The 24,267-nt window shown below is 47.6% G+C and overlaps 7 protein-coding genes across 7 annotated transcripts; 4 read left to right on the plus strand and 3 right to left on the minus strand.

Moving 5' to 3' along the window:
- Window positions 1-333: 333 nt before the first annotated feature.
- LOC115767962 (gamma-tubulin complex component 5) lies at window positions 334-4,328 on the minus strand. Its single transcript, XM_030712361.1, has 5 exons — window positions 4,074-4,328; window positions 3,538-4,011; window positions 2,655-3,275; window positions 531-2,601; window positions 334-416 (listed from the first exon to the last, which is right to left on the minus strand). Exons 1-5 carry the CDS (start codon window positions 4,146-4,148, stop codon window positions 373-375), a joined length of 3,285 nt encoding a protein of 1,094 aa, XP_030568221.1. The 5' UTR covers window positions 4,149-4,328; the 3' UTR covers window positions 334-372.
- An 82-nt stretch (window positions 4,329-4,410) lies between these two features.
- LOC115767965 (UDP-N-acetylglucosamine transferase subunit ALG14 homolog) lies at window positions 4,411-5,147 on the plus strand. Its single transcript, XM_030712364.1, has one exon. It carries the CDS (start codon window positions 4,474-4,476, stop codon window positions 5,059-5,061), a length of 588 nt encoding a protein of 195 aa, XP_030568224.1. The 5' UTR covers window positions 4,411-4,473; the 3' UTR covers window positions 5,062-5,147.
- Window positions 5,148-5,825: 678 nt separating this feature from the next.
- LOC115768031 (sprT-like domain-containing protein Spartan) lies at window positions 5,826-8,690 on the minus strand. Its single transcript, XM_030712453.1, has 4 exons — window positions 8,387-8,690; window positions 8,096-8,308; window positions 7,711-8,028; window positions 5,826-7,645 (listed from the first exon to the last, which is right to left on the minus strand). The coding sequence occupies exons 1-4, from the start codon at window positions 8,474-8,476 to the stop codon at window positions 5,966-5,968; spliced, it is 2,301 nt and encodes a 766-aa protein (XP_030568313.1). The 5' UTR covers window positions 8,477-8,690; the 3' UTR covers window positions 5,826-5,965.
- A 496-nt stretch (window positions 8,691-9,186) lies between these two features.
- On the plus strand, window positions 9,187-13,288 carry LOC115767981 (putative uncharacterized protein DDB_G0277255). The gene is made up of 5 exons (XM_030712379.1): window positions 9,187-9,357; window positions 9,428-9,578; window positions 10,587-12,592; window positions 12,656-12,918; window positions 12,985-13,288. The coding sequence occupies exons 1-4, from the start codon at window positions 9,187-9,189 to the stop codon at window positions 12,899-12,901; spliced, it is 2,574 nt and encodes an 857-aa protein (XP_030568239.1). The 3' UTR covers window positions 12,902-12,918; window positions 12,985-13,288.
- Window positions 13,289-13,767: 479 nt separating this feature from the next.
- LOC115768028 lies at window positions 13,768-15,701 on the plus strand. Its single transcript, XM_030712450.1, has 2 exons — window positions 13,768-13,871; window positions 13,923-15,701. Exons 1-2 carry the CDS (start codon window positions 13,822-13,824, stop codon window positions 15,457-15,459), a joined length of 1,587 nt encoding a protein of 528 aa, XP_030568310.1. The 5' UTR covers window positions 13,768-13,821; the 3' UTR covers window positions 15,460-15,701.
- A 343-nt stretch (window positions 15,702-16,044) lies between these two features.
- Window positions 16,045-17,528, minus strand: LOC115768009 (protein SREK1IP1). Its single transcript, XM_030712420.1, has 2 exons — window positions 17,325-17,528; window positions 16,045-17,251 (listed from the first exon to the last, which is right to left on the minus strand). The coding sequence occupies exons 1-2, from the start codon at window positions 17,427-17,429 to the stop codon at window positions 16,508-16,510; spliced, it is 849 nt and encodes a 282-aa protein (XP_030568280.1). The 5' UTR covers window positions 17,430-17,528; the 3' UTR covers window positions 16,045-16,507.
- A 407-nt stretch (window positions 17,529-17,935) lies between these two features.
- LOC115768018 (AP-3 complex subunit beta-2) lies at window positions 17,936-23,992 on the plus strand. The gene is made up of 4 exons (XM_030712431.1): window positions 17,936-18,845; window positions 18,913-19,759; window positions 19,828-21,012; window positions 21,838-23,992. The coding sequence occupies exons 1-4, from the start codon at window positions 18,204-18,206 to the stop codon at window positions 22,620-22,622; spliced, it is 3,459 nt and encodes a 1,152-aa protein (XP_030568291.1). The 5' UTR covers window positions 17,936-18,203; the 3' UTR covers window positions 22,623-23,992.
- The last annotated feature ends 275 nt before the right edge of the window (window positions 23,993-24,267 follow it).

Here is a 24,267-nt window from a genome sequence, read left to right on the forward strand (position 1 = left end):
TAAAAGAAACAAATCAGTGTTGACAGCTGCAAAAAAGTAGCTGAATTCAATGTTAAAAATAGCTAAAACAAAAAGAAAGCTAAATCGGTAACAATTTTCAGCTATTTCCGGCTGACGAGCTCTGAAAACAGCCTTTTTAATCATTAATAGTTCATAATAATGATTTGCCAATAAAAGCAACTGTTTTGAAAACTTGTAATTAACAAAAAAACGCATTGCTTTAAAAGAAATTCACTGAAAACATTTGAATTTAGTTATAACTTTGTTATGCTATATATACATTATTTTCATTAAACATATTTAACAATTTGTGAGATTCGAAAACATTATTTTAAGATGAAGATTACGTTTAATTAACTACATCTACGCTGTTTAACAGGGCAGGCTCGAGTTGATGGCCACTTCCAGGGAATTCACTGCAAATAGACAGAGACGGCAAAACAGGCACAACGAAAGCGTGTGAGAGCGAAAGAGAGAGAGGGATAGAGTGATTAGTTTGTTGACTTTTCAATACATAGACTATAACTTACAGAACTTATAATCGTGCTTGTAGACCAGAGCCGTGAGTATGCTGCCCAACATTTGATGGCAGCGTATATAGGTGCCTTCGATTTCGCCCACCTGGTTGAGCGCCAGATATTCCATGGCCTTGGTACACTCATTGATATCCGAATTGGAATTGGTCGTCTTCTCCAGGCTTAGATCATCGTACTCAAAGCTCAAGTCCAGACTGAGCGCGTGGGATGCATTTAGATAGTTGCCGCAGCTATTCCATTCCATGTCGAGCACAAACACCAGATGGAATATCTGCTCCAGCGCCGTGCAGAACTCCTCAAAGTCTTCGGTGAGCATACAATGATTGGCCAAGCACATCAGATACTCGTGATGCAATTTGGCCAGTTCACGTATGGTGCCAATCTTCTTCAGCTGCTCATCAAACTGACCACCAATGGCCTGCATAACATGGGTGCAGAGATGTGTGTGCAGGCTGTTGATCAAATAGATCAGCCAGAAACGTAGCATTTCCAGACGACGCACCGTTAGACCCAGCAGATCGAGCGGCCCGTAAACATCTTTGGGTTCACGGCGTATAAAATGCATATTCTCCAGCTTCCAGGCGGCCCACTTGACCTTCAGCATGAGACGCCAAATGTTATTGTAGTATGCCATATGCTTCTCGGTTATGATGCGGGATAGAGCCGGTGGCATTATATACACCATGCCAATGGCATCCAGTGCCTCGTACACCTTGCTGGACTGTGAGTGCGATTGTGAAATTAGCTCCACATATAGCTCGCAGGCCATGCTCGGATAGTGTGCGTCGAGGATGTCGTAAAGTTCCGTGGTAAGCTGCGATGAACGCGCCCACCTCTGGCCGGATTCGATTTGGCGAAAGAGGCTAGTATAGAATGGATACATCAGATAGTCGGCCTCCAACATGAGTATGTGGCGCAAAAAGCGCACATGATCGCCCAGCTGCAGCTCCTCGCGATACCAGCGCATCACATATACATTGGCCAAATCGCAGCGCTGCCGCAGCACGCGGCCCAATGCACGGGGCAGCAATTGCGGCAGCTTCAGCGTTGTGCACTGCTCGAGTGCTTCAATAATATCGAGCAGCTGCACCGGCGGCGTGGTCTGCTCCATGTGAATTTGCTGGGCATAGGCGCGTCTAATGTGCTGCGTGAATAGACCCATAATCTCGGTATTGCCCAGCTTGTCGGTGTTTTTTAGCAGCTGTTCGTCGTGTTGCTTTAGCTCCAGACGTGCCAGCTCCTGGACGCTGGCACGCCGCCGACCCACTGGATGTACGCCGCTGCTGCCGAAGCTCTGGAGCTCGTTGAAGAGCTGCTTGGTCAGGTCCGAGTGCAGTGGGCCCAGCTGTTGACTGGTATTAACCAAATCGCCCAGCAGGCCAATGCTGGCCAGCAGATCCTGCGTCTCACCGGACTCCAGAGCATACGTAATGAGCAGCTTATAGAATGCACAGCCTTGCAGCTCGTCGAGAATCGCTTGATGCGACGCATCAGCGTCTGCTGGCAGGCAACGCTCGCGTATGCCTTGGCCAGCGGCCACCCAATCTTCTCGACAGAATTCCACAATATACTCGTCGCGACAGTCAGCCAGCTGAGCGTGGCGCCACCAATTGTCACTGATATCGCAGTAGCGCTTCAGTGTGATCAGCAGCAGCGCTGTGGCCATCTTCTGATGCGGCACATGTACCCTGGTGTGCTTGTAGAGCTGTGTCAGCAAATAGGCGCTTCGCAGATGCGCCGGCGCCTGAACAACCGCATCAGATGCCAGCAATTGGAGCTGCTGCAGTTGCTGAAACTCGTCGTTCATGTGCCGTATAAAGTATATTAGCGTTAGGTTCGACTCCGGCTTGCCGGCGGCCTTGTCCAGCAATCGCCGCTCAAAGGCCAACAAACGCTGAACGATGGGCTGTATTAGATCGCGCAGGCCGACGGCAAAGCACTCCAGGGTGCCAGTGCTGGGCATATAGCTGGTGGGCAGTGTCAGCTCCTTGATCAGTTGACGCAGCTGGTGCATGGCCCGCATGGCCGGCAGCACCTCGTCCTCCAGCGTGATCTTGAGTATGCCCTAAGTAGAGAATAGCTATAAATGACAAACTAATTGAGCAAAACACAACTCACACTGCTGACGCTACAGATGGATACATTCGGGCGCACCTTGATCTGCATCTGCGTCCGCTGCTCCGGCTGCACCTCGAAGAAGCAACAGTTGGCCGGCTCGAAGAACATAAAGATTATCTCGCGTAGCAGGCAGGTCTCGGTGACGGTATTGGGCAACGTATGCCTGAGCAGGCCGCGCACATGCCTATTCAAATGCTGGACATGGGCAATGGCAAAGTTGGCGCACGCGTCATTTGTCGGCGTCAGCGTGTGGATCTTTATGTCCTGGCGCCACCAATGTGAATGGATGGTCCTGGCCAAATGGTTGGCATCAAATATGCTATATATGTACGGCATCTGCTTTTGCGGTGGCTGCAGCGCCGGCAGCTTTGGCAGCGTACACCAATTGGGCCGCGTTTGGATGCCGCTGAACGATATGGACATCGGTTGCGTTATGCGAAAGACTTTCTTTGGCCGTCCGGCTGTGGGCTGCGGCAGTGGCACAAACGTATTGGTGCCGCTGGGATAATTTTGGCTTTTGGCATACACCTCGGCCATGTTCTTCTGATCCAAGCTCGTCTTGGAATCCTGCGGTTCTTCGTATTGTGAGCTCTCCTCGCTGCTAGTCTCATCGGTCCAATCCTGCCAGTGGATAGAGTACAAATGATTAATTGATGACCACCAAACCGGAGTTCAATCTGTAAAAGCTAGAAAATTGCCTAAATTCCTACAAATGAGTGGAAAACGACGCGTTCAGACAGACGGACATGGGTAGATCGACTTAGCTCGTCGCCCTTTATGTGGTCGGAAATGCTTCCATTTACTGCGCCAACGCTTCTTAGTCGTGGCTGGTTAAGTGATAGCCGGCTTTGCCGGATAATAGATGTCATTTTGGAGCACCTACGCTTAGGCTGCTGTCACTGCCGTAACTTTTGCTGGGTAGTGTAATAAAGTCCTTGCTTAGTAGTGCCACCCAATCGATGTCCGTTTCTGCAAGGTTGGGTTGTGGCAGCTCCTCGGCTTCATCGGTGTCTGGCGCCGTTTTGAGGGCATCTTTAATGGCCAACAGACGCTCATGCATCCGGTTTCTGTTGCGTCGCATCGTCTGAATGGGCTCGTGTGTCATGTGGAGCAAGAAATCGAGCAGCGAATATTGCACATCCACCTCGTAGTGCTCCCTCCACGACTCATGATTCATTATCAGCGTGCTCAGGTGACGCACAGCCTCCGCCTGGTTCAGCATACCCTCATAGTGAAACCGCTCGACCATGTTGTCGATGGAGCGGCGCACCTGATGGCTGTTGGTGCTCAGGAAGCGATGGTTCCGTATCTTGTGCACTGCGTATTGCATCAGCGAGCGTCTCTCCGATGTGGTGAACTGGAAAAAACGAAAGGCAACCGCATTAATAGCCGGAAAAGAATTATGTTTATTGGACTTACGCCGGCACCAGCCAAGCATTTCACTAGCTTTTCCACATTCTGCAGAACAGCCTCGTTGCGTGGATCTTCAGACATTCTTTATACTGTGTTGCTGTCGAAGCCGCTGCGCTCTTGCTTAAAATGTGTGCACATTAGTATACAAAAATCAAAAATTGCAACAAATGCTGTGCTTAGTTCAAGCTATTTAAATTGTGCATATTTTAAATGTGACCAGACCCTGTGCAATTGCCAAATACCAAGCTATACATGTACTTCGCCAGCACACATAGAGTAGCCAGACTTTGGCTTTCATAAAAATGCAGTGTGACCAACAATTAATTACAAAAGGTAAACAAACCGAAATACACGAACTTTCTCACCTATTTTTCTTTTTTTTTCAAAATAATTTTCGACACCAAACATGTGTCGGACAAGCAAAGCTTCCGCTGAGACGAGTGCTCATCCCATCTATGTTATACTCGGCTCGGGTGGACATACCGCCGAAATGTGTAAAATCAATCAGGCCCTGCTGCAGCCCAACAATCCCCAGACGCCGAACAAGCCGGTGCGTTACATTGTGGCCAACAGCGACGACACCTCCAAGCGCCAAATGCGCGCCGCCCTGCCCGCGACAATGGACAGCGACTTTATCAGTGTGCCGCGCAGCCGGAGCGTGGGCCAGAGCTGGCCGAGCAGCGTATTCACAACGCTGTGGGCATTGCTCTGGAGCTGCTGGCTCATTTGGCGCGACCGGCCGCAGCTGGTGCTGTGCAATGGTCCGGGCACTTGTGTGCCCTACTGCTATGCGGCCTACATGTGGCGTCTGCTCGGCCGCCTGCCCGCCCACAGCAAGATCGTGTTTGTGGAGAGCTATTGCCGGGTCGAAACGCTCTCGCTGAGCGGCCGCCTCCTGTTGCCACTGGTGGACATGTTTGTCGTCCATTGGCCAGCGCTGGCGACACGCTATGCCCACAAGCCTAATCTGCGCTATTTTGGCAGACTCTTGTAAGATCGAAAGCAAAATACCTGTACATATGCCTTGTAAACTGATATTCCAGAGAGTTCCTTACAATAAAGTATCAACCCAATGACTAAGTCAAAGCAGCTCTCTTTTGGAAAGCCCGATGTAAACAGGCAGCTTGGCTCTAGGTGCATTCAAGAGAATCGATCGAGCACGTCGAGGCTTGTCTTTTGCCTTCCAACTTCGGCTCGGAGATCCCGCTTCCACCCAGCACGATGGACCATATAATAAGTAGAATCTTTTGAAAAAAGGACACCAATGGGAAGATACATTTTCAACACTTTACTAAAACATTCAGTTTTCAATTTATAAATGCCCGTTCTACTGAAAATATTACAAGCCTTGGATATTTTCACATAGAAAATGCGGGCTACATTTTGTTTTTTTATCCTAAAATCTGCAGCCTCGAAACATGGTTGGATAAAACCAATGTTTGGGGCCCATTTCAGTTATGCTTTATGGCTGAGTCTTCGTGAAAATGTTTTATTTGAAGCGTACCATTTTATATAGGAATAAAAGTTTCGAATCATAATCAATCGTATCGAGCGAATGCTCTTGAAGATATGACATACATTTTACGAACAGACAACAGCAAGCTAATCAGATCGACTTAGTAATTAGTATCAATACACGTTACAGATTAATAATCGAGACACATTGTATAATAAACTAAAAGTTCTGTTATAACTAGTTTCATAGTAACAAATATATAATAATAATAATAGTATTTAAATTAGGAAAACAAAAAAAAAAAATTGTATGGGCCGCATACGGAACCCAGAACTTAACTTCAGAAACAACTAACTAATAACTAATAGCTAGAACTAGAAATAAGAATAACATTCATGGCAATTTAGCCATGGGGCATGTTTCAAGTATAATAGAAATAATCCTAGCGCGACTTGCGTTTGCAGAGCTTGCGATGTGCCTCAATTTGATGGCCAAGCAACTCCTGACCGCACTTGGGACACTCGCTGGTCTGCTTGTAGAGATTGCGCTGGCGTATCTGACGTGGTGTCATTTCATTCTCACTGGCCCTGGCCGAATCACTGGACGAGCTGAGATCTAGTGCAGCGATCTCGGCGTCTGTATAGCCGGAGCTCTTCAGTATTTGACGCTGTGTTGTCCGTGGCTTACGTTTGCCTGCCGTTGCTTTGGGCTTATTAATGCTGTGGCTGTTGCCGGGTAAATGGGTATTCTTGTTTATAGTTGGCGGCAGCACTTTAATGGTAATACTGCAGCCTTCCAGATGATTGGCAAATTCGGAGCGTTTCATTTTCTCAAAGCATATGGGACAGCTGGTTATATCGTTGCCCTCATCGTACTGATAACGCGAACTGCATGGCACCACATCGTTTTCGAGCTGGAACTCCTGCAGCAGCGTATCCTCGCCGAATAAATCATCAATGATGGACTGATCGGCTAGCTCAGCGGCCGCATTTAGTTCATCGCCAGCATCATCTGCCCCATCATCGTATTCATCATCGATCATGACAATGTCATCGTCGCTATAAAGCGATTCCTCCTCCATGACCTCGCGCTTGATGTTGATGGTGCGCTCATGGCTGCTCAGTTGCGGTTGCGGTTTCGGTAGCGTCTTGGTCTTGGTTGCTGCAGCTGCAGGTTGGGCTATTGGCTGCTCGGACAGATCATCCTCGCTGTCTGAAATGTTAATGACGGGCGCAACAACATCGCGCACCATGACATCCTCATCGTAGGACTCCCAGCTGATAAGATCTTCGGTAGCGCGACGACGCTTGTTTGGATTTTCCGACATGGGCTTTGTTGGCTCAGTTTTAACGGTTTCGCTGGCAAATCGCTTGGACCACACCTCGCGCAAATGGTTGCGATTAACATTATTTGGCACCTGGCCGAAATTGCCACTCCGATTGCCATTTGACATGCTGTAGCCCTGACCCTCCATACTGCTGTTAAGTGAGTTGTTTTTGTTAACGCGCTTGCCCTCCTCTTCGCTGCTACCTTCGGTGAGATCCTTGAAGCCGACTATATTGCCGCGCCTCTTTTTGCTAGCGCTCGTCTGCATGACATCAAATGGTTTGCTCGATACGCCTGGATAAGAGGTGGGCGGGAATGCGCCAGGCAAACCCAGAGCTGGTTGCACCTGTGGCAGCAAATTAACCGATGTCCTTGATTTGCCAAAATATTTGCGTATATCATCGCCGGTTGTCGTTTCGTTTTTCATCCTGGTCGTATATTTGGACGTTGGCTTTGAAGGCTTTTTGGCGGCCGATTTGGCCGGCTCGCTTCTCTTTTCAAAGGTGCCGCCACACTCGCGCTGATGCTTGGCCCACCATTGATCGCTGGGCCCGGGCGCACGGTTCGATGTGCGCTTCACCCAACCCTGAAAGGGATTGTGATACTGGCAGATGCCATTGCAGCGCCAGATGTGCGTCTTATAGGCGTCCACCTCATCGTGAAATGTATGATAGACGGTTATATTGGTGCCAGCCACTTTGTTGATGATGCCCATAATCCGTTTAAAGTTCGGTCCATGTCCGCCATTGCCCTCGCGTATGTTGAGCACAAAGCAATAGGCATGAATCATCTCGTGCTGCAAGGCAAGCCAAAGCAATCGATGATTATAACTGGGACAGATGCGAGCGCATAGACACTTACCAGCAGGGTCTCAACCAAATCCTTGCGCGGACGCAGCTTCAGCAGCGGCTCACTGAGTCGTATGATCACCTCCTTGACGAAACGATTGCCGCGCTGATAGCATATGCCCGCACAGGAATACATGCGCTTGCTCCACTCAACAACGACTGCGCCCAGACGCCGCTGGAAAAACTTCTGATCGAAGCGCACAAACATGGCGAATATATCCGGTGTTGGATCAACAAGTTCCCATTCCGGATGCACCAGATTCTGAGTCTGATCCAGATAGTTGTCGTGAGCAGCTCGCGGCGGGCTGGGCGCCTTCATAAGCTCCTTACTCTGTTCGCGGTGCATAGCATTAGGTGAGCATAAGCAGCTGTGTAATATGATATGGATATATACTTACGCCACTTACGCGTGGTGGGGGCTTCCTGTTTGAGTGTTTCTTGTTATTGTTATTGCCGGTTTTGCTCATGTCGAGGGCAAAGATGCTGACGCCTTCGTTGCCAACGCTCTCATCGCCGCTGACGTCTGCATCCGCGGCATTCATTTCGGCCTGCAGCTTCAGCGCCAACTGAAAGTCGGCATCATCTTCACCCGAGCTCTGTGTCATCTTTGTCTATTCCAAAATACACAATTTTTAGTTGTTTCTTTTTTTTCGAGCTTGTGTGGCAAAGCGAATTGCGTTGTTACTTACGGGCGCTGAGCTGGGCTCGCTGTTAGATATATCGCCATCGAGCTGCTGCTGCAGCTTCAGTGCAAATAAAAAGTCTGGATCATCAGACATGTTGCATGCAATCTAAATTCAGTTAACGCTACCCAGCACAAATGCCGCAAGTTCTTTAAAATTCTGCACAAATTCGCGGCCAGAACCCAGCTGTTCTCTGCAATTTGTCTGGCAGCACTGCGCAATTAAGCAATTGCGTTGCTCGCAGGTTGATAAAAAAAAGATATCGATATGTTTGCTGCCAGACTGGTTAAAAATCAAAAATTAGTATACATATATAATTTTATTTTAGATTTTAAAACGACACATTTAGTGCGTTGTGCAGTTGAGGCTAGATTTGATTAACTAACTGCAATAGTGAAGCAATGAATCTATATTCATGGCCATCTACTTGTAGAAGTTTTGCAAAAAACAACCAAGGTGGCTTTGAGCTTTGGTTAGCTGATCCGTTACATTCATAATGCATAATTGATGAATGATATTTGTTATTTGTATGCATATAAATAATAATTGTATTCTACGCACATGTTTCAATCGAATTGTATTGTATTGTATTGCCTGACCCGATCTGGCAACCTTAACAGTTGGCGCTTAAAGCTTAACTCAAGCGCAGTATATCAAAAATATACTGTATGGTATTTTTTTTCTTCTGCAACTATATGGAATCGGTTCATTTTTGAGTGCGGTCGACCACACTGATATTGTCGTTGTCAGCGGCCAAAATATTTGAATACTATTGAGAGTGCGTATTGTGGCGAAGTGAGAGAAAAATGAAATATTTGACCAAGCGACAGCGTAAAAGAAAGAAGGTGCAATTATTCAATCGTATTGGACAAATCTATTATCAAACCGACACGGATAGCGAAACTGGCGTCGACGCAGACGTTGACAGTGAAGCTGAAGAAGTTGACGAACTGCAGCTAATATCAACAAATAAAAAGGTAATTGATGCGGGTCAGTTTGCCGGGCAAGGGATTTCAGCAAACCATATGAGCTTAAGCCACATTTTAGATACCGATAGCGGCCAAGAAGTCCATGTCAACACAGCTGCCAATCAAGGCCATTGCAAAGGGTGGCTGCAAGTCCAAGCCGCAGGAGCAACAGTCCCAACAGCAACAGCAGCAGCAGCAGCAGCAGCAAGAAGGGACGGCAACAGCATGTGGTGAGTAACCGGCGTTAAAGGCGGCGACTGCGGCTGACGTCGGCGTCTGGCGTAGGCGTCATATGCCGCCGCCGCCGCCGCCGCATAAACAAATACCAACCGAGTTTTTAAACAAATGTGCAGCGCATAAACAAAGTGCTTGGCTTAAGGCCTTTTCACGCAAGCCAATCATTCTTTTTGCATACCTCCACTAAAACCGAACGCATACCGAGTCTAACATATTGCGTATATTATGCAACGCATTGCTCTCGGTCCGTTAAAAAAGCTCTAACCGATTCGTAACGATCTCAAGCTCAAGTCAGCTGACTCTTACTCTCTCTCTCTCTCTCTCTCTCTGTCTGTCTCGATCTCTCGCTGCCTCTCGACTCTCGACTCTCGACTCTCTTGCGTATAACGTCTAAGCGACCCGACGCGAAAAAGATATGCCAAACCAGAAGCGCAATGTCGCAGCTGTTGGCATTAGCTGGAAACAGTGAGCGTGTCTGCTTTGTGCCGGTCTTGACGTCGTCCGGTCCGGTGTCGACTCCCATCCATATGCCAACGACATTTTAGCCAACCACAGTATTATGTGCTTGCCGCCCGCAAACAAAGAAATTGCCAAAAATTAAACAAAACAAAACAGATAACAGTCTAAAACGACAACAAAAAATACCGAAAAAAGTGCACAAAAAATTCGTTAAAAATACACAAAAAAAAAAAAACACGTGCTTTGTGAAAAACAGCATAACCTCCAAAATATCAAGGTACAAAACAAAAACACAACGAAGAGCTAAAAAAAAAACAATTGCTTCAAGAAGTTATTTTAACTCTTTCTGTTGTTGTTGTCTAGTTTTAATCCAGTTGAGTGCGAATAAGAAACATTTTCTTAAGCTCTTCTACATTTTTGTCGTTGTTGTTGTTTTTTATGCGCATGTTGTTTTTATTATTGAGTGAGCTTTGAATTTTGTGAAAATACATTCAACATAGCATCATAATGAACATGAATAATTGCTGTGGTCATCTTTATAGATAATCGACGCATGAATTTTGGCTCCTGCTCTGTGCCGCCCATTGATCGTGATCTAGAGTGCTATTATCATCGCAATGTGCCACTGACTCTGGGCAACTTCATGGATCTGGAGCGTCTCAACGAGCGTCAGGGACAGCGTCTGAAATCGACGAGCACGCCACAAATCTCACCAACCGTTTCGTATGCCAGCGCCTGTAGCCTTGAGCCAGCAGTTGATATGGAGACGCCGCCACCACCACCTCCACCACCTCCGCCGCCGCCGCCTCCGCCACCTCCACCACCATCGCCGCCGGAGGCACCGCCGGAGTCAGCTAGCAGTTGCAGCAGCAGCAGCAGCAGCGTAGAGGAGCACGCATCCCCCGAGCCCATGCCAGATGATAAGCCCTTGGAGGCTAGCGGCGAAGCAGAGCAGATGGATCTATCGGTTAACGAGCTGCTGACACGTTTTGCCATCAATACACCTTACCAGGAGCTGGCCAGCCTCACGCTGACCATGCTCCAGAACACCGCGTTCGGGCCCTTGATAACGGGCAGCCCCAGCACCGGTGGCAATATACCATCCTATGAATTCTGGCCGAATCCCTATCAGATAAGCTATCTCAATAATGACGAGCCCGTTGGCGCTGTTGGCAATCTACCCAATCTCGCTGTTGCCCTGCCGGACAGCTGCCTAAAGCCCATCGGCTATGAGGCCAAGTCCAAGAATGATCGCGAGCAGCTGCAGCCGCACTCGGAGCAGCAGCTCGAGAATGGCCATTGCCTGCGGCCATCGTCTGTCGACATGTGGCTGCCCTGGCAGCATCAGCGCCAGCAATGCGAAGCATACGAGCCCAGCAGCGGAGGCGGAGGGGCTGGTGTTGGCGTCGCGTCTGCAGCCCACATCGATCCGAATCCGAACAGCATTGTGGAGAGCATCAAATGCATTTGGAAGCGCAACAACCATTGGGAGAACATCAACAGCAATGACCACTGGGCCAACTGGGGCAACAATCAAAGCGGCAGCATCTGGAGCGTTATGGAGCCGCAGCTCCAATCGCCGCAGCAGCAGCAGCAGCTCCACCAACAGCAGCAACACCAGCAGCAGCAGCAGCAGCAATTGCCTGAAAGTAGCTGGGATCAGCGCAGTCGGGCTGTGATGGCCGCGTCGCGTCTGTGCGGCTTCTATGTGCCCGTATCGGTGCCGTCCTCAGAGTATGCTCCGCAAATGGCAGCAGCAGCAGCGGCGGCGGCGGCGGCGGCAGCAGCAGCAGCAACTGCAACAACAGCCGCCAACAGCAATGGCAATATTTACATGCGCAACAGCAATAATCCACGCTACATCAACAGAAGCTATGTTAATTATAATGCACGGGGCAATACGCGCACTGTGCAGTATCAGCTGGTGCAGCAGCAACATGCACAGCAGCAACAGTTGCCGCCGCAGCAGGCGCACCTGCGCTACAGCTATATAAATCAAAGCCAAACACAGCAGCAGCAGCAGCAGCAGCCGTGGCACTGGCAGCAGTACAGGCCGCCCAAGCCACGCCCACATTTCTATCCTGGTCGCTTCTACAAGGGCAACAGCTACACCAACAACAACAACAACAGCAACAACAACAACAACAACAATAACAACAATGCAGCGCGCAAATATTGCAAGCATTGCTGCTGCAACGGGCGCTATCACAGCGGCAACATACACCTGCACGCCAGCAACAGCCCCACCGCCAGCATCTGCAACAGCAGCAGCAACAGCAACAGCAACATGGGCAACCTGGAGCTGGTCACGGTGAACATGTCGCAGGAGGATCTGGACGCAGCCCAAATGTATGCCATACACGGCGAGCGTTTCTTTGAGATGCCCATGGGCAGACGCTATAGGCGCAGTCTTTATCCGCCGGCGGGTCTTACGGCGGCACCGCTGCCAATGCCGGCGCCACCGCCGCCGCCGCCGCCACCGTCGCCCTCGGACATGTTTCAGGCCAATGGACACATTGACAACTGGCAGACAGTCGCCATGCCGCAGGTACGTTGGACTCTTTGGGCCACAGAGGCACACATTGAACCTCCTGTTCTGATCACTTCCTAGTATCAAGAGCCGGAACTAGCTGCAGCTGTGGTACAATCAACGCCGCCGCCGCCACCACCGCCGCCTCCGCCGCCACCGCCACCACCGCCGCCGCCGGCGCTGCCGTTGTCATCGGCGTCATCATCTTCGTCACAGTCGGGTCAGATGACGGCGCCAGTGTGTGACGATTCCAAGCTATATACGGCAAATTTTCCGCCGCTGCCGGCGCCGAATCAGAAACGCGTCGGTCAAAACCAGAGGGATTAGATTGCCGCATGAGTTGAGTTAGTTTCTCAGTACAAATACAAACAAATTTAGACTTTGCATGCTCTCATATTCTCTATTTACAGTCGAGTCTCTATGCGAGCCCCAGCGGCTCTTAAGTGAAGTGTCTGCTTTCAACATTTTATCGCCCGATTGTACATCAAATGACAGTCAGCTTAAGTTATACATTGAAAAAGCTTTCTAGGATAATTGTTAATTGTTACTCATTTAGTGATAGAAACGTATATATTTAGTTTCCATATTTTTTTTTGTTTGCACGTTTTCGCCAATTGTATGCTGCATTTATTGTTCAAGCCATTCAAATCTTAATAATTAATTTTAAGCCCTAAACAAATAATCTTGGACAGTTTCGTGTTGCGACGTCAAAATAATTTTAAGCTCAAGTAGAACTATATTTAAAACAAACCATTAAATATATAAATGTTATAAAATAAATCAATATTTTAAATGCGATTGTATTTTCTAATGCCAATAACAAAATTTCACTTAATTTTTGTATTTATATATAGTTCTGTCCACCATTTTTGTCAAAATCTTTTTGTGACCATAACAAGAATGGCTTTAATTACCGTTTAACAATTTTAGTTCAACCCATTTGCATTTTTACTTATATGCATGTCAGATTCAACTTTTGAAACTAACGGTACGCAATTTACCAGCATTTACGTGTATTTTTCGTTCTGTGCCCGTTTTCAAACACTGAAAAGTTCAAATATTTGCAACCAAAAAATACCGCATACAAAAAATACTAAAATTAAAACAGTGTGCCCTGAAAACAGCTGTGTTTGACACAGCAGGCGCTGCCAGATCTGGCCGACCCTTGGGCAGTGAAACGAAGCAAAACATTTTCAAATAGTAAACCTATTCGATATAGAGCAGAGCTGAGAAGGAGCAAAATTAAAATGGAATTTGGGCGCGACAACTATCAGGACTTTTTTGAGAAGCTGCACAGGTAAGCTGCACAATAAAGCCAAACAAACGCATCAATTCTGGCCAATTCCAGCACTGAGGGCCCCCGTAATCTGCGCCAGATTTTCGAGGACGATGACAAGCCGCTGCAAAACGAAACCAGCAACTTGCGCTATCAACCGCAGTCAACCAACAAGCAGCAGCAGCAACAACAACAGCAGCAGCAGCTGCATCAGCAACAGCAGCAAAAGCACAAATCAAAAATACATTCCTCTGTGCCGCGCAACAAGCAGGAACTGATGACCGTCGAGAGCTGGAATACTGTTGTGGCCAAGGTGGCGCAGGGCTACAATGGCAGTGATAATGTGGGACGTGTGGGCGTGGCGCTGTCACGCAATGGCGCCGGCGCCGCCAAGCTGGTTGTCTACAAGAGTCGCACCCAGCTGCTGAGCACGCTGCTGCTAACAAAATCGACACAGTCATCGTCGCCCCGTGCCGGTCCATCGAATGTGATACTGCGTGAATCGTATATGCAGTTCTACGATGATGAGCAGCGCTTCTGGAGTCTGCGCTTTGAGCTGGCCAAGGATGAGGAGGAGTTCACCGATGCACTGATCAAGCTGGGTCTGCCCATCGAGGAGATGCGCAACGAGGCGCAGGCCAGCAAAGCGAACGCCAGCACGCCGCCGCCAACATCGAGCACACTGCCACAGCCGTTGCCGCGTCACCAAATCTCAATCTCGGCTACATCCACAGCTGAAGCGACCACAGTGGCAACCAGTTACGACAGCGAAAGCGAGTCGACACAGTCCAACGAGGACATCATTACCACACATCGGGCGCGTCCAGCCAACAATTCGTTAATGCCGCTGGCAGCCAGCAGCAGTGCCGTATCGCTGGCCATAACACCCCAGAACATATTGACTGCATCGCCCACAAGCAAGCTGGAGGTCTATCTCGATGAGCAGCGTGCCACTGGGCATGCCATGGACAAGAAGATGGACACCATATTGCAGGCAATGTGCCGACTGGCCAGCAGCAGCAATGTCCCGTTCAATGACGGCGGCGACTCCAACTCTGTCTCTGTCACGGCCGACCAAAATGAGTCCAAGAAAATGGACACCATATTGCAAGCGATGAGTCGATTGGCCAACAATAACAGCATACAACAGTTCAGCGACAGCCTGGACACAACGCGCGGCGTCACCGATAACGAGGATGAGCTGCTTGAGCTCGAGCAGAAGCTGCTCGACTTTAAAAAGGAGAATCGTTCGCTTATGAAGAGCCTCAAGGCCAAGGAGCAGGCACTCGCCGATCTGCGCGCCTCCACCTGTGCCCTCTGCGAGGAGCTGCTCGCCCAAAACAATGAACTGAAGCTGCAAAATGCAGCGCTACTCGCGGCCATGTCGAACCAGGGCAACGCTGCCGTCACAGCCGTGGCCAACGTTGCGCCCAATCCTCTATTCGCTGCCGGCAATTGCGGCAATTGTGAGCAGTATTTGACCAAGATTTCTGGACTGGAGCGCCGCCTGTCCGCCCTGCAGACCGCTCTGCTCAATTATACGACCAGCGGCAGCAATTTACCAGCTAATATATCGACTGCTCCGACAGCTGCCTCCTCGCCGCTCTAAAAGATTAGGCATTGTTATTTTGATCAATGACTATTCGTGTATTATATTTGTATCTTTTTATCGTGTGTTATATATATATATGTGTGTGTGTGCCTGTGTGTGTGTGAGAGCACGTTTAGTTAAGTGTTATCTACGTCATAAGTTGGATACTAAATTATCATAGTTGGTAATCGACGCATATGTATAGAAAAAAAAACATTTTGGACCAACGCATTCCGACATGCAAATAAATTTTGATGCAGTTCATCAACAAAGATAATTCCTGTTGGCTTGGCGCTGGCCGCAAACCCATTCAAGCTTCATGCTTTACTCGAAAAGGTAGCGCCAAACAAGTGGTGGTGGCACATGGCAAACGCGTGACGTCACAGCTGCTAAGTTCGGCTTGCCAGCTGCTGCGCTTACAGTTAGATTTTTGATTTGTAACTGTCCATTCTTCTCAAAAGTTACATGACGTTCATATTTTATTAGAAAAGTTGTGGAATTCAAGAAACAGACCTTTTTTTTAGCACTAAAATGAAAATATTTCGATTTATCATTAAGTATAAATGAATGTAGAATCTGTTTCTGCTATTTTTACGACTATATATAAAGCAGGCTCGAAATGTGGATCCGGAAGACATGCCGACATGGCGGGCGTCCGTCGGATTTGTAGCCCATCCAGATTAACAGAACAATATAGATGTAGATTTATGTACTAAACAAATTTGTACATTCGAATTTGTTGTATTTGCAAAGAATGGAAACATTTTTAGGAGGATCGTTACCTTAACACTAAGACAAGTCTAAATGTGTGTGAGTGTGAGGGTGTGTGTGTGAGTGTGAGTGTGTGTGGCATAGATGGGACAGTCTGCTGTGAATTGAGGAAGCGCAGTTTAGCTGAACCGCCCGCCAGGTGTGCTCACATTGCCGTCAGATGTAATATATGTATTTATATCGTATATAACTAGCCTAGAGGTTGCTCTATTCTCAACTCATCGTCTCCTTTGTTATCCTTTTAACTAATATGTTAAACAAACTAAATGCCATAAAGTGCTTTGGGTAGTCGTTGCTAGTTGGTGCTGCTATCGCTGAGGCTGCTGAGGTATTTGCTGGCGCCTGGTCCATTGCCGGCGCCTCTGCCGCTGCCGCCGCCGGAGGCAACGCGATGTCGCTTGCGTTTGGCCTTTGCCTTCTTGCGTCGCGGCGCTGTCGTCTCCGCTTTGCGTTTGTATTTGCCCTGACGCTTCTTTTTGCGCCCGTATTCATCCGACTCGCTGGTGCTGGACTCCTCGTTGTCGCTGGAATCCGATTCCGTGTCGCTGCTGGACAAATCCGAGCTCGAAGAGTCGCTGTCCGATGATGTGGATGAGCTACTACTGGAACTGCTGCTGCTGCTACTGCTGCTGCTGCTGGTGCTGGCAGCTCGACGACGCTTTGATTTCTTGCTGCTGCGTTTATTCTTATGCTTTTTGGCCGACTCCTTGCTGCTGGCCTTTATCTTAGCCTCCTTGTGCTTCTTGCTCTTTCTCTTGCGCTTCTTGTGCCGCTCCGTTTTTGTGTGCTTTGTCGCCGAGGTGACGGCTGTTTTGCTGCTGCTGCTGCTGCGTTTGCTGCTACTAAATTTGTTGCTGCTTTTCTTATCTGGCTTGCTTGCAGTTGTTTTTGTTGCTGCAGCTGGTACAATGTCGCCCGCAGCACCGCCGGCGCCTTTGAGCTCCTGCGCCCGCAGCTCTGTTAGCGGTGTCAAGTAGTCCAGCTCCGAGTCCGAGCTGGTGCTTTCCACATCGAGCAGTATTTCTTTGTTGGGATCAACCTGGGCGACGTGATTTTATTTGATTTTTTTTTTCTATATATGTATTTAGTTTTGCTTTGCGGCTTTTGCTTACCTTGAGAAAATTGCGGCATTGGTAAGTCAGGTGACCTGCGTAGCCGCACTTCTTGCAGGCCGCTCGCAGCGTATCCTTGTTGGCATTCGACAGCGGGAAGTTCATGTTACTTGCCAGAGTTAATTTCTGTTCTTTTAAATATTAGTTGTGTCCATTAATTGACGTGACAGCGGCACTGGCTAAGTCTGGTCTGCTTTAACAACTACACGGCGGCTATTGTTGTTGTTGTTGCTGCTCAGCCTGCATCGATAATCGATACTTTGTTGACGATAAACGGAGCAGAGCACTGGCAGCTTTCTACTCGATACATTGGTTCCATATGTTTGATTACGATTATTGATGTGTTGGATAATAAACAATATCTTTACAATTAACAACGAATTTAATCAAATTATTGATTGAGTCTTTTTCGTAGCTTAAACAATTGTAAAATAATTATTGGCTTGTTGCGTGTCATAAACGCAGTCTCTATTCGATATTGGATACCAAACTTTCTAAATGTTTTCATAGTGGAAACAGAAGCAGATATGAAAAACCAGGCAATCGACTGTTATCGATACCGTAATCGTACTCGTGGACACTTGTTATCGAGTAATAACACAAATTTTGCAGTGCCAGTGTGTCGTCCAGTGTCAGATATGACAAACTATTGCCAATTGATGTAAACGAATTCGCCGTGCGTTGCCAAGTGGAGTGTAACAGTGTATCAGCAGGTTTCAGACAACGCTTTCACCGTTTTCGCACGCCCCCTCCCCACACACACACACACACACACACGTACACACACGCACACGCACACAGACACGCACTGCACAAAATAGCACAGAAAATAAGAACAATAATTGAATCTCCAATTGGGAATTGGGATCCCCCGGCAAGATGCAACAGAACGCAGCCAGCAATCCGTTTTCGGTGGCCGCCTATGGCGATCGACCCCAAATCGGGCTGGACGTGGAGTTCGGCGCCGATCCGGCCAGCGGTGCCGCATTCTTTCAGAGCGATGGCCGCAAGCATGACGACCTGAAGCAGATGCTGGATAGCAATAAGGATGGCCTCAAGCTGGAGGCGATGAAGCGCATCATTGGCATGATAGCCCGCGGGCGTGATGCCAGCGATCTGTTTCCGGCTGTCGTCAAGAATGTCGTCTCCAAGAATATTGAGGTGAAGAAACTGGTGTATGTCTATTTGGTGCGCTATGCCGAGGAACAGCAGGATTTGGCACTGCTCTCCATATCAACATTCCAGCGCGCCCTAAAGGATCCCAATCAGTTAATACGCGCCTCAGCACTGCGCGTCCTCTCTTCCATACGAGTCGGCATGATTGTGCCCATTGTTATGTTGGCAATCCGCGACAGCGCCGCGGATCTGAGCGCATATGTACGCAAGACGGCAGCGCATGCCATACCCAAGCTATACTCTCTGGACGCCGACCAAAAGGACGAGCTGGTCACGGTCATTGAGAAGCTGCTCTCGGATCGCACCACGCTGGTGGTGGGCTCTGCCGTCATGGCCTTTGATGAGGTAAGATTGCTCCTGCACCTGACTGACGCACATTTGCGATTGGTTCAATTGGTTTCGAATTCGACAGGTTTGCCCGGAACGCGTAGATCTCATTCACAAGAACTATCGCAAGCTGTGCAATCTACTGGTGGATGTGGATGAATGGGGTCAGGTGATTATTATCAATATGCTGACGCGCTATGCACGCACCCAGTTCGTTGATCCCAATGCGGACGAGGAGCCGGGCCAGAATGAGGCTCTGGACGCGGATGCACCCTCAAATGAGCGCTTCTATGATGAGTCGTCCAATTCCAGCAGCGATGCGGATGCTACCAGCGAGGACGAGGCCACAGCCACTGGCAAGGACAAGGCTAAGTCCAGCAAAGCGAGCAACAACAACAGCAACAACAATGACAAAGACAATGACAATAGCAGCAACAACTACCACATCGACCTGGACCATCGCCTGCTGCTGCGCCAGACCAAGCCGCTGCTGCAGTCACGCAATGCCTCCGTCGTGATGGCCGTGGCCCAGCTGTATCATCATGTGGCGCCCCGCAATGAGGTGCAGCTAATAGCCAAGGCTCTGATACGGCTGTTGCGTTCGCACAAGGAGGTGCAGAGCGTGGTGCTCAATTGCATTGCATCGATGTCGGGCCGTCGCAAGGTCATCTTTGAGCCGCATCTGAAGTCGTTCTTTGTGCGCACCAGCGATCCCACGCACATCAAGCTACTCAAGCTGGACATACTCACCAATCTGGCGTCTGCCTCGAGCATCTCGCTCATCTTGCGCGAATTCCAGACCTACATCTCCAGCAACGATCGTCCGTTTGTGGCGGCCACCATTCAGGCCATCGGACGCTGTGCAGCCAGCATCAAGGCGGTCACCGAGACTTGCCTCAGCGGTCTTGTGCATCTGCTCTCCAATCATGATGGTAAGCTTTGAAACTTTGTTAAAGATTTGTATATGTTTATAAGCAAATATGTCTTGTTGTTCACACAGAGCACGTCGTGGCCGAGAGCGTGGTGGTCATCAAGAAGCTGCTGCAGAGCAAGGCCGCCGAGCACTACGAGATTATCACCCAGATGGCCAAGCTGATTGACTACATCAATGTGGCGGCTGCGCGTGCGGCCATTATTTGGCTAATTGGCGAATACAATGAGAAGGTGCCGCTTATAGCGCCAGATGTGCTGCGAAAGATGGCCAAGTCGTTTGTCGACGAGCAGGATGTAGTCAAGCTGCAGGTGCTCAATCTGGGCGTCAAGCTCTATCTGACCAATCCGGCGCAGACGTCGCTGCTCTGCCAGTATGTGTTCACGCTGGCCCGCTACGATACCAACTATGATGTCCGTGATCGGGCACGTTTTCTGCGCCAGTTCATCTTCCCCGCCAGCGGCGGCACCACTGTGCTTACGGAGCATGCACGTCAGGTGTTTCTGGCTGCCAAGCCGGCACCCGTGCCGGAAAGCAAATACCGTGACAGCAACAACTATCAGCTGGGCTCTCTATCGCACTATCTGAATATGCAAGCGACGGGCTACAAGGAACTGCCCGCATTTCCCGTGCTGGCACCCGATTCCAGTGTGCGCAACATTGCCGGCTACATGCAGGAGAAGCTGCCCGGTGAAAGTCCCGCCCGCAGCAAGTCCTCCTCAACCAAGGGCGCTGGCAAGGAGGCGCGCGAGAAGAGCTTCCTATCCGAGTCGGAGAAGTCATCCGCCTATTCCGAGTCCAGTGGCAGCAGCAGCGACTCCAGCAGTGACAGCTCATCCGGCAGCGACAGCGAACAGGAGGATGATCAGCTCAAACCGGCACAAACCAAGACACCAAAGGCTCCCATTGCGGCGCCCAAGCTGATCGATGAGACCAGCAGCAATCCAACCGATGATGCCGCCGGCGCCAGTTCCGCAACGGTTCCGCATAATCTAAACAACAATGCTGTTGGTGATTCAGGCACCTCCGACAGCGGCGAATCCTCGCTCTACAGCGGCAGCGACGGCGACAGCAGCGATTCGGGCAGCGACAGCGAGCAGCAGCAGAAGCTAAAGGATTCGGCTGAGCAGAAGCAGCAGCCGGTGGAGCCGCAGCCGCCAGCCAAAAGCAGTTTGGATCTGCTGCTCGATCTGTACGATATACCGCCCATTGGGCCTGTGATGACGCCCTCGCTGGGTGGATTCCTAACGCCAGGTAAGCTCACATTCACTCTGGTATAATTTTCCAGCTATGCTTTAAAAGCCATGTCTCAAAACTCATATTGATATTGTGAAAATATGATGTAGGATGTTCTATACAAAAGCATATATATTTAAATGAAAGAGAGGGAAAGAGAGAGGGAGAGAGAATGAAAAAGCGTGAGAAAAAAAGAGGGAGGGAGAGAGAGAGAGAGAGAAATTGAAAGCAAGGCAAAACTTTAAATGAATATATTGTAAGCTGAGCTTTAAGATTAAAACAAGTCTTGCTTAAAGCTCAAATCCTTAGAACAGTTTAGCAATAAAATTTCTTTAATGGGTAAAAGTGAGAAATGAAAAGAGATCGGCCGCTTTAAGCTTTATTTAATGCAATAAAGTTCGCTTAATGCCTTATTTAATACACTAAAAGCCCTTGTTAATGCAATAAGGGCCAATTAAAGCTTCACATATTACAAAAAGCTCGCTCAAAGCTCTATTTAATTCAATAAAGGCCGCTTAAAGCTCTATTTAATGCAATAAAGGCCGCTTTAAGCTTTATTTAACGCAATAAAGTCCGCTTAATGCCTTATTTAATATACTAAAAGCTCTTGTTAATGCAATAAAGGCCGATTAAAGCTTCACATAATACAAAAAGCTCGCTCTAAGCTCTATTTAATGCAATAAAAGCCGCTTAAAGCTCCACTTAATTCAATAAAGCTCAAACTAAACTATTTGTAAAGGCTCTTAATACAATAAAGCTCTCTGTAAGCTCTCAAGTGCTCTTAAAGCTCTCTTCGTTGTACGCTCTTGCCACAACTTATACTCATGCATCAACTATTTACAGGCACACCAATGATGCCTGGCCAGGCTGCCTTGCAGCCGCAGCAGGCGCGCAATCAGATCGAATTGGTTGGACCCTCGCACACGGAGTTCAAGCACAAGGAGCTGCTGAACAAGGTCAGCGGACATGGCTTGCAGCTCTCGTATCGCTTCACACGTGCACCGCATCTCTACTCATCGGCCATGTGCTCCATTGAGCTGCAGTTTCAGAATCGCAGCGACCAGGAGCTAACCAGCATACGCATGGGCCAGCAGCAGCTGCCGCCGGGCATGCACCTCAGCGAATTTGCGCCCATAGCACAGCTGCAGCCGCAGCAGCTGGCGAGCGGCATACTGGGCGTGGATTTCAACGATACAACGCACGCGATCGACTTCGAGCTAATCTCCAGCGGCGGCAGTGCACGCGTCCAGCTAAAGCCGCCGGTGGGCGAGCTGGTGCGTTCGGTGCAAATCGGCGAAAGCTGCCACCGGGAGGAACGTGCCAAGCTGCGCGGCATGAACGAGCATCAGTGCGAGCTGCGCGGCATGCAGCGTGACCAAATCGATCTGTTGGCCCTCAAGCAAAAGGTATACGAATGCCTCAATGTGGCGCACACATACAGCTCGCCGGCGGAGCAGCTGCATTGCTTTGCGGGGCAAACCTTGAGCTCCAAGAGTCTGGTGCTGCTCACGCTGCAATGGCAAACCGATGACGCGCTCACCCTGCTGGTCAACTGCGAGAAGATGGTCATTGGCTCCATGGTGCTAAACGAGCTGCGCAACGCGCTCCAGCTGAGCTTTGCCATGTAAGAGCAGGACTATATATATATATATATATATATATATATATATATATGTGTGTTAGGCAACCTTTGTAATTGTAATCCAGCAAAGATTAATCAGTTGAAATTATTGTTAATTGAACAAATTATGCATCCTTATGCTATGTTCGAGTCCAAATGCTACATAGAACAAAGCCCCAGCATTACGTATATAGCAAATAACATTTTACACAATATATATACATATATACATATATATATATATACATACTAGATTATACGAAATGCGATTCCAAACAGCTGAAATGAACTAAAAGCTAAGCAAAGAAAATAACAAAAAGAAAACTTAAAGAAAAACTTGACAATTTTGTTGCATGTGTGTGTGTGTGTGTGTGTGTGTGTCAATATCTATGCGCTATATCTTGTATTTGTACTATTAAGTCATATATATTTATATATATATATAAATATGTGTAACTGTGTGTGCGTGTGTATGTGTGTGTTTTTGATGTTGTAACTCTGTTGCCTTTGTGTGCTCTATGCGGCCTTTTTCAAACTCTCTAACATAACTATATATATATATATATATATAGATATATATATATAAACAATATCTAACTGATGTCTAGCAGCAAGAACTAATTGTTAACGGAAATTGTTGCCTAATTAACTCGCATGACGAGAGCGATGACAAATTGAAAGCTACTTTATCTTATATTATATATATATATATATATAATTTTCTTGATTTTTTTTATATGCATGTATACTATATATGTCAAGATATCTCTCTGATATTATATACGTATATGCTTGTGCACATTGCCTTTAAGCCAAAAAAAAAAAACAAATGCTAAAGCTTGCTAGATATATTTTTGTTCCTTTTATTATATTTATTATTATTTTTGCAACGTGAAAAATAACAGTTTATTGTAACTATTTAAAAGGAGCCTAGCTCCCGAGCGGGCACCTGTTGAGAATTATAATCCATCTATTCGAAATAATTAGATGCTAAACTAAAACCGTTTCCTACGCCAACTTTTTCAGCTCCCCCCATTTTACTGCATTTCTACTAAAATTCAACTAAAATCAAAAAAAAAAAAAAAAAAAAAGAAAATTAAAAAAAAGTGAGAGAAACTGAAAACAAAACAAGAAACGATTTTTCGAAGCATTTTTGTTTGAGTTTCCCATCCTTTTCGGCTTTATAATTGAATGTTGAAAATTTACATCTTTTTTATAAATCAAAAACGATTTACGTGTTTCCAATATCATGCGCATGTTAACGTTAATGAACAATAAATATAATTATATAAATATATATATTTGTCTATATGCCATGCGCAATTATTGTTAAAAGGAAAATGAAAAATCCAATTATAAATCATATTATTATATTGTATGCTTAAACCTACGCAAAATGAACAAAAATCTATTGAAAATAAATGCTATGTTTAAAAAAAAAGCGAGTTTCTAGAAAATGTGCGGATCGAGATTATTTTCTCTCCTTGTTCAATTCATGTCTTCAGCTGTAACTGAATCAAAGGTCTGCTGAAATTAATTTTAAATATTATTTAAAGATTCATTTCAACATATTTCATCGGATAGTTCTTATAGTTCTTTGTCTATTTTCGATATGAACCGATTTCGGCTAATACTGGGATACTATATAGTAG

The sequence above is a fragment of the Drosophila novamexicana genome, unplaced genomic scaffold (assembly GCF_003285875.2).
Source record: "Drosophila novamexicana strain 15010-1031.04,08,12 unplaced genomic scaffold, DnovRS2.1 tig00001554-arrow-arrow-pilon, whole genome shotgun sequence".
Lineage (NCBI taxonomy): Eukaryota > Metazoa > Arthropoda > Insecta > Diptera > Drosophilidae > Drosophila > Drosophila novamexicana.

Bases quoted from the DNA above. Each gene is read 5' to 3' on its own strand.
- LOC115767962 (XM_030712361.1), bottom strand. From the start codon at position 4,148: ATGTCTGAAGATCCACGCAACGAGGCTGTTCTGCAGAATGTGGAAAAG. The intron at 2,602-2,654 runs GTGAGTTGTGTT...TTCTCTACTTAG, and splicing joins CCATCTGTAGCGTCAGCAGT to GGCATACTCAAGATCACGCT. The intron at 417-530 runs GTAAGTTATAGT...GTCTATTTGCAG, and splicing joins CAAGCACGATTATAAGTTCT to TGAATTCCCTGGAAGTGGCC.
- LOC115767965 (XM_030712364.1), top strand. From the start codon at position 4,474: ATGTGTCGGACAAGCAAAGCTTCCGCTGAGACGAGTGCTCATCCCATC.
- LOC115768031 (XM_030712453.1), bottom strand. From the start codon at position 8,476: ATGTCTGATGATCCAGACTTTTTATTTGCACTGAAGCTGCAGCAGCAG. The intron at 8,309-8,386 runs GTAAGTAACAAC...ATTTTGGAATAG, and splicing joins GCGAGCCCAGCTCAGCGCCC to ACAAAGATGACACAGAGCTC. The intron at 8,029-8,095 runs GTAAGTATATAT...CACCGCGAACAG, and splicing joins CCCCACCACGCGTAAGTGGC to AGTAAGGAGCTTATGAAGGC.
- LOC115767981 (XM_030712379.1), top strand. From the start codon at position 9,187: ATGAAATATTTGACCAAGCGACAGCGTAAAAGAAAGAAGGTGCAATTA. The intron at 9,358-9,427 runs GTAATTGATGCG...GCCACATTTTAG, and splicing joins TAATATCAACAAATAAAAAG to ATACCGATAGCGGCCAAGAA. The intron at 9,579-10,586 runs GTGAGTAACCGG...TCATCTTTATAG, and splicing joins AGGGACGGCAACAGCATGTG to ATAATCGACGCATGAATTTT.
- LOC115768028 (XM_030712450.1), top strand. From the start codon at position 13,822: ATGGAATTTGGGCGCGACAACTATCAGGACTTTTTTGAGAAGCTGCAC. The intron at 13,872-13,922 runs GTAAGCTGCACA...GGCCAATTCCAG, and splicing joins TTTTTTGAGAAGCTGCACAG to CACTGAGGGCCCCCGTAATC.
- LOC115768009 (XM_030712420.1), bottom strand. From the start codon at position 17,429: ATGAACTTCCCGCTGTCGAATGCCAACAAGGATACGCTGCGAGCGGCC. The intron at 17,252-17,324 runs GTAAGCAAAAGC...CACGTCGCCCAG, and splicing joins AATGCCGCAATTTTCTCAAG to GTTGATCCCAACAAAGAAAT.
- LOC115768018 (XM_030712431.1), top strand. From the start codon at position 18,204: ATGCAACAGAACGCAGCCAGCAATCCGTTTTCGGTGGCCGCCTATGGC. The intron at 18,846-18,912 runs GTAAGATTGCTC...CGAATTCGACAG, and splicing joins CCGTCATGGCCTTTGATGAG to GTTTGCCCGGAACGCGTAGA. The intron at 21,013-21,837 runs GTAAGCTCACAT...AACTATTTACAG, and splicing joins GGGTGGATTCCTAACGCCAG to GCACACCAATGATGCCTGGC.